Source organism: Pimephales promelas, chromosome 12 (assembly GCF_988280905.1).
Source record: "Pimephales promelas chromosome 12, fPimPro1.hap1.1, whole genome shotgun sequence".
Taxonomy (NCBI): Eukaryota; Metazoa; Chordata; class Actinopteri; order Cypriniformes; family Leuciscidae; genus Pimephales; species Pimephales promelas.
This window is the reverse complement of record NC_142780.1, coordinates 17,599,057-17,610,095: the sequence shown is the minus strand read 5'-3', so window position 1 is coordinate 17,610,095 and position 11,039 is coordinate 17,599,057. Positions and strand designations below refer to the sequence as shown.

Below are 11,039 nucleotides of genomic sequence, written 5' to 3'. Positions count from 1 at the left end.
CGGGGGAAACGTGATCACATCATGCGAGAGGAGATGGCAACTACACGTTGTGTCTCAGAAACACAGACGCGCTCTCCAGTGCACATGGTGTCCGCACGCGGAGACACGGCTGAGCTTTTTTACTGCCATTGGCTGAGAGAAAAGAGGCTCCTCCCTGCTCGCCCAATCATTGGCTGCCGTGGAGAGCAGCGCTCCGCCCATTCATCACACCCATGCTACAGCCGCGTGAGAATACAGAAACCGCGTGAACCCAGGCGAGTGTCGCGCACACACACACACTACAGATTCAGAAATAAAGCAAATAGATTTTTTAGGGTCGAACCTGATAAACCCAACTTCACCAGCCTATCAAAATATTATAATACTCAATGCAGTTAACAACTCAAAAGGTTACTAGGCTATATGTCTGCCTTTAAGGATTTAACAAACTAATAATTGAGGACAGTAGAACGCAAAGAATGTGAACATGTGAAATATGGATTAGAAGCCATCTAACAAGGACATTTTATTTGTTTTCCCTATACACTGGGCGAATAAACCATCCCTGTCTGTCTTGGACTCATTTTAATTCAATGCCTCCCTCGTAGGTACACACACACACACACACACACACACACACACTCGAGGACTCAGAGTACTTGTTCCACCCACCGTTTAATTCCATGTGACAGTTGTTCTGCTGGGCTCCCAGCTTCATGCTGTTGTATGATCCTTGCTGCCACCAACTGATCAACATGTGAAAGAGCAACGTCAAGTGCTAGAATGAATACACAGCACTAAACGGTTCATTCTTTTTGTAGAGTTAATTTCACAACATCAACACCTAGCTATCATTCAGCCGTACAGTGTATTGTGTAGGTTTCAGTGCAGTTGATAAAATCTTCAAACTATAAATGAAATCCCAACAATTAGAAGGCTATAATTCTATCAACAAACATGGGGTTAACATTGCATGTTCAGACAGACACTGAACGGTGAATGTCCAAGTGCAGAATGATGAAAACAAAAATGGCACTCTACAGTTACAATTCAGTGGATAAAATAAAAATTAGACAACATGGATTTTTGGGGGAGATTTTATGAGCAACATGTATTCTAGCATTAGGCTACTAAATGATATTTGCCATTTAAAAAAGCCATTTTCTGTCTGGTATTAACACATCCTCTGTAGTTTATTGTCAGTGCTGGGCAGAGATACAAATTGTAGTCGTTTACTGATTCCAAATGACAAAAATTGTAAGTCACCCATTACACATTTATGGTAATATTATAAATATTATTATATATTATTACATTTCACCTAACTCATTTACCATGTTGATTTGAATAGGATAATCGTGTAGCATATTGATATAAAAATACAAAGAGAAAGAAATATATTTCATTCTTTGTAATCAACACAAAGTGAATTAAATGTTTAATTACACCATGGGTTTCCCAGACTGGGGTTCGTGATGATGGAACTGCTGGGGGATCCTGAGTTTAAAAAAAAAATAGTTTTTAATTTTTCCTGCATGTCATGTGACCATTAACGGACATCAGAGAACTGTGAACTTAATTTTATTTTTTATTAACCTAATCTTATTATTAACCTAACTTGTTAACTTAAAATCTCAGGAGGTACTTCAAGTAAACGTATTTGGTCAGAGACCAAAAAAATCATAAATAAACATATAATCAATATAAAAGCAATTCTAGTCTGATTATGAGTATTTTTAAAAGTATATAATCTATTTACAAGTCCTTTTTGGAATCTGATTACTCCAGATTACATGTAATCAGTTACTACCCAGCACTATTCATTGTTGTGGGCTACATCAAAAATTACCCAAATTTAGGGTATTTGTGTGGATATATACTCAGATACAAATATTCTATGTGTAAAAATCACAATACTATAGGGTAAAAATGACCTTACAGCAACAGAAAATAATAAATATTTAAGCATTGTAACAAAAATTAACAGAAGCAATAAATATAATAATAAATGTTAAATATAACAACATCGGGAACCATGAAATACAGTTTGTAAAATTAATATGTCTGCGTATTTTAATACAAGCAAATACATACAAAATGATACATGTGTAGATGGAAGTAACAAGGATATAACATTTTGAAATTTTATTAAATGCTTGGGTATCATCAACAACCAGCTTATCATGTGTAAATAAAGTGATAAAAACATACGTATTACTTTTCTTCTTTTAAAGAAAAAAAAAAGAGAGGCTAAAAGTAGTATGGCATCTCTATAAGGTGAGAAAAGTACATGGGATACGTTCATAGTTGTCAAATGGACAGAATGTCACACATTATTACACTTAATCAAGACCTGATCTAAAGTGATAACTCTTACAATCACTCTTCCAACTACCTGAAGTGTAGCTATGATAAAAAGATAATTGACATTTGCTTAAAAAAACATAATAAAATATTGACACAATTTACATTACAGTACACTTATATTTTTCAGTTCCTCCCTTAAACTCTATACATAAACGCTACATTGTACTATACCCATATGTGGTGTATTAATTGTCACAATTTGGTAAGGCTTTTGCCTTTAGGGCAAGAATCTGTGAATTTGCATCTTACATTTTTTTTTTTTAGTCCTTTGACTGGTTGTGTGGAAAATCATATTCTTCCTGTTTAAGTGCTGGCGTTTCCATCCTAATGCTAGTTTTCTTTCAAAAGAGTAAATAAATCAAAACAGGGCTCACATTTGATATTACAAAGTGTTAATCAACATTTGTTATTATACATTAATTTCTTTTGGTTCCTATATTTAATACATTTTCAATTGGATTTGTCATGTAACCATGTAAGCCCACAGTCTCATCACTCACGCTAACATGCAGTAATTTAAATACTCTTTAAAATAAAACACTCCACTTCCTAACAGGACCCCCGTTTCGCCTTCGGATACTGAATGCACTTTTTACATTAACAAAATCACACCTCCACACTTGCTCTAAGTGAACACCAACAAACACAATATATATCAAAGACAGAATAATTTTACAGAGCATCTGTTGAGGAATAGTGAGCAATAGCCTTTTGTTTTGGCACAGTACAATATTAGCCAAATCACTGAATCCTCTTCTATTACCATCCAAGGATCATTTCAATCTGAACAAGAATTTTCTTCTTAGAAGACTGGTGTGGAATTGGATGGATGGAGAGGCTAAGCATTTTTCGATACAAATGCCTTTGATACATCTGTGAGTTTGTTGAAGGTGTTCATTTTAGGGGTCCAAGTTACGTGAAGAAATGTAATGACTGAGAGAGAAAAGAAAACGCTCTCATGACACACAAGTCAAAGTCTACATGAGCAAAGGGTGTATTCAGTCAGGTATCTCAGTTTTTGTCATGACAATCCCAACACTTCTCTTCTTAAAGTGCATATGAAAATGTATTTAATGACATAACTCAGGGACTGTATTCCATATGCATGGATGAAGAGTTTCCTTTGCATTCAAACCTCTTGTATGTTGCTCCCATGACTAATTTAACACAAAGAGACCTCTCTCGTTGAAACCTAGCCAACGTCCCTCGACACACCTTCTTGTGCCGTGTGAGGAGCATTGCATTCCAGAAACGACAGGGACAATGTTTACAAGAAAATGCTCTGTTTGTTAAATGGGAGCTTCTGTGAATGAGAGCTGAGAGGAACTTGCGAGACTGTTTTCCGCAAACTGGACATTTCAAACGATGCTGAAGGCCTCTCACTTTGGGACAATGTCTAGCTGCTATATGAACTTTAAGTGCTACCTGTTGTGAGAAGGTTGCACCAAGGCAAAGGGGACAGGACTTTCGTTTCAGTGGAACTTTGAGAGAGCGAAGCCTGTGAAGCCTCAGTCCACCTGGAAGGCCCAGTTCATACACAGCACTTCCTCCACTTCCACGCCTGATCCTTACGAGCACAGCCATGCGCTTCTTAATTTTACGTTGTGTTCTGTGAATTTCTCTCCTTTTTCTCTTAAAAATCTTTCTTCTAAGAAGATTTCTCTGCCTTTCCCCAAGGGAAACTTCCACCTGTTCTCTCTCTACTTTTGCAGCCGGGGTCCATTTGTAGCCTATCTCCCCTCTCTCTGGCCGTCTTTTTTTTTTTTTTTTTCGTCTCCTCAACTCTTCTTGGCTTTGAAAAGTGTGGTGGTGTGTAGACTGGATCTCAGCTGAAAGCTGCTGGGGATTGTGGTGTTGCTGATGTGGCTCTGATGGAGGCAAAACAAGGGAATGCACAGGTATGTTTGCAGTAAGAGTATGCCTGTGACCAGTGTGATAAATGGGTTCACCCTTTTTCCCAGTGTGTTGTTGATGCTGATGATTACAAAGTAGAGGCCCTGAGGAAGTTGATGGCAGAGAATGAGAATAAGATGAGGCATTAGATGAAGCAGAGTGTGTAATGTTGGCATCGGGTATATAGAACAGGGAGGAGTAGCCAGTTTGTGTTTGGGGAGGAGCATGCTGGCTATGAAGAAGTCCATGTTGTTCGCCATGTGTGCCACTTGGTGGCGCAAGCTGAAGCAAAGCATTTGTAGCAGCTTCACTTTCTGATATCGAACCACCACCACTGTTCCCTTCGCCTGTGCTTCTTTGAGCAACTGGTTGGCCAGTCCGTGTTAGGCCATGCTGAGAAAGCCTGTGCCGTGTAAGGCTGTTAGAGTATGCAAAAGCCTTCCCACAGACTTCACAAGAAAACAGCTTTTCTCCACCACCCTCGTGAACTGTTTGGTGATGTGCTGTCAAGTGAAAGTGATGGCGGAATGATTTCCAGCATATAGCACATGTGTACAGTCTAGGAGGGGGCTGAGTGTTTGATGTCTGTGGTTTGACATCTTGAGAGTATGAATAAAAAGAAGAAGAGCTACTATGGCCCCCTTGAATCAAGCTGCCACCAGAGGATGGAGGATAGCTGTTAAGGTTTTCCCCACCAGGCGTTGTTGGCACTTCTTCCATTTCACCTTTCTGGTGTAGCTTGCCATGTCTTTTAAGGCTCTGAGCATATCCAAAGTCCTTTCCACACAAAATACATTTGTAGTTCTTTTCTCCAGAATGCACTGTGTGGTGCTTGCTAAGATGAAATGCCTCTCTGAAGAATTTGCCACACACAGTACAATGGTGAGGCTTTTCTCCGGTGTGTATTCTGTCATGCCTTCGCAAAGTCTCTCTTCTTGCAAATCCTCGACCACAGACACTGCACAAATATGGTCTAATATCCCCATCAGGCCCTCCTGGTCTGTGAGAGGACTGCCTTCTTTTAGGGGGCTCAACACCAACAACACCTGGCTCCTTTTTCTTGCGGGGCTTACGAGGACGCTTGGGCTTTCCACCAGGTGTCTGCTGACCTGTTTGCTGGTTGAGCCCCACTGCACTTGGGTTAGCATCACCTCTATAGGACTTTTCCAGGCCAGATGTTGATAACGGACCACTAGGCGAGGCAAGAGGTCCAAGACCCAGACCTCCAAGCAATCCACCAATGATATCCCTGCGATCATCCCCTCTACCTCCACTATGGGCAAGATCACCGCTCATACAATTTGCAGCTGCAGCAGTGATGGCAGAAATTGCATTGTTGACCGAGCTAGTGACATCATCTTCGGAATCCTCTAACAGGGATGAAAGTGGGAGATGTGGCTGTTGATGATGCTGCTGGCTTTGGTTTTGTGGGTGTGGATGCAGAGTAGGAGCTAATGGTGCCTTCCTAAGTGCAAGCCCTGTCATGTTGCCACCACCACATGGGGTTGTTCCAGAATATAGAATACCTTGAGAGCGCTGGTCCTTGTAGTCATCACTGAAATCATCACTCCGGTAAGAACCTGCACAACAGACTAAACAGTAATAATGCTATGCACACAAATTTCATAGTGCCTATGAAATATTTTGACTTTGACTGGGTTTACTAAAAATAAACACTACTCTAGACGTTACTCACCCGCTGCATTAGTCGCTATTCCATCTTGGGAGCCCCCAGCTTTATTGCTCTTGCCATCAACTATATTACTTTCATGCTTTGATCTCGCTGTACGTCCTGACTTGCCACAGGTGCCAGAGGCGGCATGGTTCAAAAGAGACGTACTTTCTCGAAAACAGCGACCACAAGCTGGACAGCGGAATGGTTTCTCTTCATGGATTTTTTCATGGCGGGTGAGTGACTCACGGCGATTGAAAGCACGACTACAAGTAGTGCAGGCATAGGGCCGAGACCCAGAGTGGATGACCCCGTGTTGAAGGAGATGCCCTTTTTTCTTGAAACCTTTGCCACACTCAGAACAATGAAAAGTCTTTTCATGACTGCCACACGAAGATGAGCTGTCTTGAGTAGAGTGGGGAATACCTGGATCGGAAGGATGCAAAACTGGGTTTACAATATTACTTCTCGTGCCACTTGTGCCAGCTGTGGTCAGTTCATGACTACGTAGGTGCCTGCGCAGACTAGAAAGATGTGTGAATGTTTTGCCACACTCGCCACAATGATAAAGGGGCTCTTGTTCAGGCTGAGATTGGGGTGGCATGGAACCATGGCTGGCTGTTTTAGAGCCATTTGTCACCAAGACTGATGCTGTTGCAGAAGAGGATGCAGAAGAAGATGATGAGACAACAGAAGTAGAAGATGAAGAGGTTAGGTGGGAAGAAGGGTCTCCACCAATACCCGACAAACCAACACCCCCACCTCCATCCAAGCCTGGTGTGCTATCCTGGTTCAGTCCCCCTGAAGTGCCACTGTTAGGGTTTGTAGAGATGTGACTGTTGCTGCCATTGTTGTTGTTGCCTTCAGACTTTCTTTGTGGCAGGTAGCCGGCCATGGCTTTTTTTCTTCTACCACCTCCTCCGACACCACTATCCCCTTTTCCCTCGTCTTTTGATAAAGAAAGATGTAGCGGAAGAGGAAGTGGCAAACCAGCTTCCTGTTGCATCAGAGATGCTAGCTGGTTAGAGGAGAGTACTGGGATTCCTTGAAAGTCAAAACCTCCGAGTGAAGAATGCTGCGAGGAGGAGTGCAATGGATGATGTGGATGTGGGTGAGTGTGAGACAAAGTGTGAGGTGGTAGTTGCTGTTGTTGTGTTGGTGGCTGATGAGGCTGTGATAGAGTGGTTGAATGGCCATGAGTGTGTGAAGAATGAAGAGCAGGGGGTGGAGCAAGGGCTGCACTTGTTTCTCCTGCAGCCTGGCCCAGACCAAGACCAAGATGGTTATGACTACCTTGCTGAACTAAAAATTGTTCTAGACTGGAATTGGCCGGTACTCCAGAAAGAAAATACTGATTTGCCGCTAACATGCAGCTAAACTGTTGATGTAGACTTCGGGCGTCAGACTGAGATCCTGCCAACTGATGACCCAAAGTAGTCACTGTACTACTGCTGGGAGGGTTGTTGGAAATTGAAACAGAACTTGAAGTAGATGGGGAAGAGGACGGTGGCCCAGGAGAGGCCTGAGGTACTGACAGGCCAGGGTGCAACGGGGGTGGTGGTGGAACAGATGAAACCAGTCCTCCACTTGCACTACTGCTGGCAAAATGATCAAATCGTCCTACTCCTGAATGTAACTGCTCTTGTGCAAGGGTCGCCTCAGTTGGGTGGAATGAGCGCAAAAACTGAGGGTATCCACTCAAATGACTTCCACCACTGCTACTGCTTCCAGACATTTTGCCGGATTTCCTCAAACTTTGAGACGATGAAGATAGGGTTTGCTGTTGTAGAGGTGGAGGAGGTGCACTCATTTTTGCAAAAATTGATGCAGAGTCTGTAAAGGCACTGCCTCTAGATCCTTGTAGTGGGCCTAAGCCAAGTCCAGACAAAATTGACCCAGATGTCTCACCTTGCTGCTGTTGCTGTAACTGGTGTTGGTGAAGCTGCACTTGCTGTTGGTGTTGAAGTTGTCGCTCTAATCCAAGACCTTTGAACTGATGGGACTGGTGTCCACTCAGCATCTCTATGATGTCCACATTGTATTTTCCAAACTGGAACATCTCCCAGTTACTGATACATTGGTGCGCAGTTCCAACACCTTCTGCTCTGTGAGCAGCAACAAAAATGTATTTGATGCTTTCCTACTAGTTGTAATCAGAAGCAGAAGCAATTTCAAAAACAGTGCTATGTCACATGTTCCCTTATGCCACTGGTGTGGTTTCATTTAAAGTGGACACCCACTTTTTCACTCTTTGGGCAAGTAGTTGAGAAGGACATTTTGTATTCATTGTAACATGAATTTGTTATTTCTGGAAAAAACTGAGTTCCATTGGATTTGTCACTTATGAAATAACTTCTACTCCCTTTTGGCTTCGCATTGGATTCCATAAAATCAGATATTTTGGATAGTTCACCTTAGATATCAATATGTCAGTCTGAATATTCCATAAGAGTGCAAAGACATATGGTCTGGTAGAAAAATGCCTCAATTGCAAAAGATGCAATTATTTTTTTCACATTTTGGCAAGTGCTTAATACAGTTTGAGTTCATTGAAATATTTCCTCTTGCTTGGTTACATTTTCAGTTCATGACCATCCCACTGTAGGATGGATCCATTCAAATCCCATGGGCTGGTTTTATTACATTGAATATCTATTAATTCTTAATCCATATGTGGCTTGCATCTCTGTTTCCAAGTTTTAATTAGTATACGTTTCTTTTTTTTTCCATAGTTGGAAGCAAAATCCTCCAGTACCCTTTCTTGGGGGCTGTGAAAATGTTCTTTCTGCCACTCCTCTTCTCACTGTGAGAGGAAAAAAGGAGCAATATGTTAAATTACTTATTTTAAACAAAAAATCTGATACAATTTTGTTAATAAACAAAATGAACCATCAAACCTCAAAACACATAAATGGTTTTGATTAAAAACAACAACAACAACAGGCAGACAGTTTATTACAGCAGACGTTTTAATTTATATAATTTTTAATACACATAACATCAGTGTGTGTGAATAATTATGAAAGTATTGGCAAATCTTTGAAAAACTTTGGTCCTTCACTTAATATTAAAGACATTTGCATGTTTTCATTTTTGTCCATTTGCATTCTTCAATAACAAATAAAATAACTCATAATAACTAAAACTTAAAAAAAAAATTAAAACCCGAGCCCTTTTTTATTTCTAGTGAACCACATCAAACCATTCATAGTTCATTCTGAAATAATACATTGTATTCAAGATCTAAAACATTAATTAATCTTATATCAGCCTCATCTAAATGACCGATATTAACAACAATTCAAATGAATGTCATTTAACAGCCACAACACGATAGCCTACTAAACAAAAGTAGGCTACTGTAAAATACGTTTTCAGACGACATGCGCAATGAAAACAGTAAGTTAAGACACATATTCAAATATTTACACGGTTTTCTTATATTGAAACGTTGCGAGGGTTTTCCATCACTTCATCTTACATTCTGAGCAGTTAGCATTGTGCGGAAAAGATGCTGAGTGCAGTGTGAATCGTCAGGGGTAGAGGTGAATTTCATGCAATTATTACATCCTCCGATTGCATCGCGTAAAGAAAAGGTCCATTTCGACAGACTCCTGGGAGTAATATCAAATTGTCTACGATGGGGAAAATTCACTTCAAAAGTTCAATAGTGCTTGAAAAAATATCTGCTGCGTATCTTTTACGCGAAATCTTTTAGCGCTGTGGCTATGTGAAACAACTAGCATGCAAAACAGCTGGCTAATACTACACATTTAGCAAAGGGACACGGCTTAGCTTGCCGTAATGATATGCGCGACCCAACAGCAAGGCAGATAATGCATGAGCAAATCTGTATTATTGTGCAAGTAAATTAAACATAATTAAATAATAGTCGAGACAATAAAATAGGCCTTTTTACCTACGCATCCATCTTTTAGCCTGGTCAAGATGAACAGGGCCTGCTATACTCTCTCCCACCCTGCCCCCCCGTTCATGTACCCCAGCTGCTCTGCGCTGTTTTCCAGTGGTTAGCCTTCTAGCTACAGCTAGTTAGCAGACTCTGTTACCACTGCAACCGTGGTGCGATAGCATGAGACCGAGAGTCCCTTATAATCTAAAACAGATGCACTTATCGTTCTTATATCCTGTGATAAATGCATCAAACGGTATTAAGACCGAATAAATTTATTATTTTGTGTTTCCTTTTTTTGTCGGCTAAAATATTTTGCACGGTTTGTGTTGGTGTTTTAGAGAGGAACGAGTGACGTGTGTTATTTTAACATTAGTCGTTTCCGGACCTTGGAACACTTCCGCCTAACGTTCCCCGGCTGCAGTCCGCTATGTGTTGTATTTGTAGTAGAGGCTGTAAGTTACTGTGTCTCAAACTAGCGCACACATTATATCAGCGTCTTTAATAATAGGAGCTACTTATAGCGATATCATTTGTCTGCCCATTAGCTGTATGATATTTGCGGGGAGCTTTCAAGTAAGCATTTTCGGTGTTGTTGCGCAGTCAAATTTGGCATGTTAGCCAGCTCGTAAAATATGAGGTAAATTCGAATTACAACTCGGCGAATATATTACCCGATATAATGTTCTGAATTCGTTATTCATATATTCTATTATTTCTTTAGCAGCTTGTTTGTACCTTAAAAGCTCTTGCAGTGGCCATTTTATTACATCCTGGCTGCTCAAATTCAAAGGCTGGTCCTTATCAAAATGGCTGCCTTGGAATTGCTTATATCCAGTCTGATGCTTCATGGAAAATAAGTTTGTAAACATTGTGTAATAAATGCTGACATCAGGAATAATTTAAACGTTCTGTTTTTCTTTTGACTTGTGTCATCAGACATTCGAGGCAACAGTTTCATCATTTGACTTTATTTTACGAAGGTGAAATTTAACCTGTATGGAAATCAAGTTGAGAATGCAGTGTAGCCTATATGTTATTACTTCAGGGCATTTGTTTTAATAGTTACATAATAATAATAATGATGATGTTTGATTTGAAGTGATTTACCCAAACATTCACTGTATGTTTGTGCTTAAACATTTCAAGACATGAACTCAGTGCTGGTTTCCCCAAACGGTTTCAGTCTTCACTGTCCCGCTTTGCTTGTGCAACCAA

The 11,039-nt window shown here is 40.6% G+C and overlaps 1 protein-coding gene across 4 annotated transcripts; it reads right to left on the bottom strand.

Moving 5' to 3' along the window:
- Positions 1–2,109: 2,109 nt before the first annotated feature.
- LOC120484332 (uncharacterized) lies at positions 2,110–10,954 on the bottom strand. 4 transcript variants are annotated; one of them, XM_089117588.1, is made up of 3 exons: positions 9,831–10,954; positions 5,936–8,714; positions 2,110–5,831 (listed from the first exon to the last, which is right to left on the bottom strand). In XM_089117588.1, exons 2-3 carry the CDS (start codon positions 7,968–7,970, stop codon positions 3,430–3,432), a joined length of 4,437 nt encoding a protein of 1,478 aa, XP_088973714.1. In that variant the 5' UTR covers positions 7,971–8,714; positions 9,831–10,954; the 3' UTR covers positions 2,110–3,429. The 4 variants fall into 4 exon arrangements, with proteins under 4 accessions (XP_088973714.1, XP_088973718.1, XP_088973716.1 ...); XM_089117592.1 differs by having other exon boundaries at positions 2,110–5,819; XM_089117590.1 differs by having other exon boundaries at positions 10,560–10,954.
- Positions 10,955–11,039: the final 85 nt, after the last annotated feature.

Bases quoted from the DNA above. Each gene is read 5' to 3' on its own strand.
- LOC120484332 (XM_089117588.1), bottom strand. From the start codon at position 7,970: ATGTTCCAGTTTGGAAAATACAATGTGGACATCATAGAGATGCTGAGT. The intron at 5,832-5,935 runs GTGAGTAACGTC...ATTACTGTTTAG, and splicing joins AATAGCGACTAATGCAGCGG to TCTGTTGTGCAGGTTCTTAC.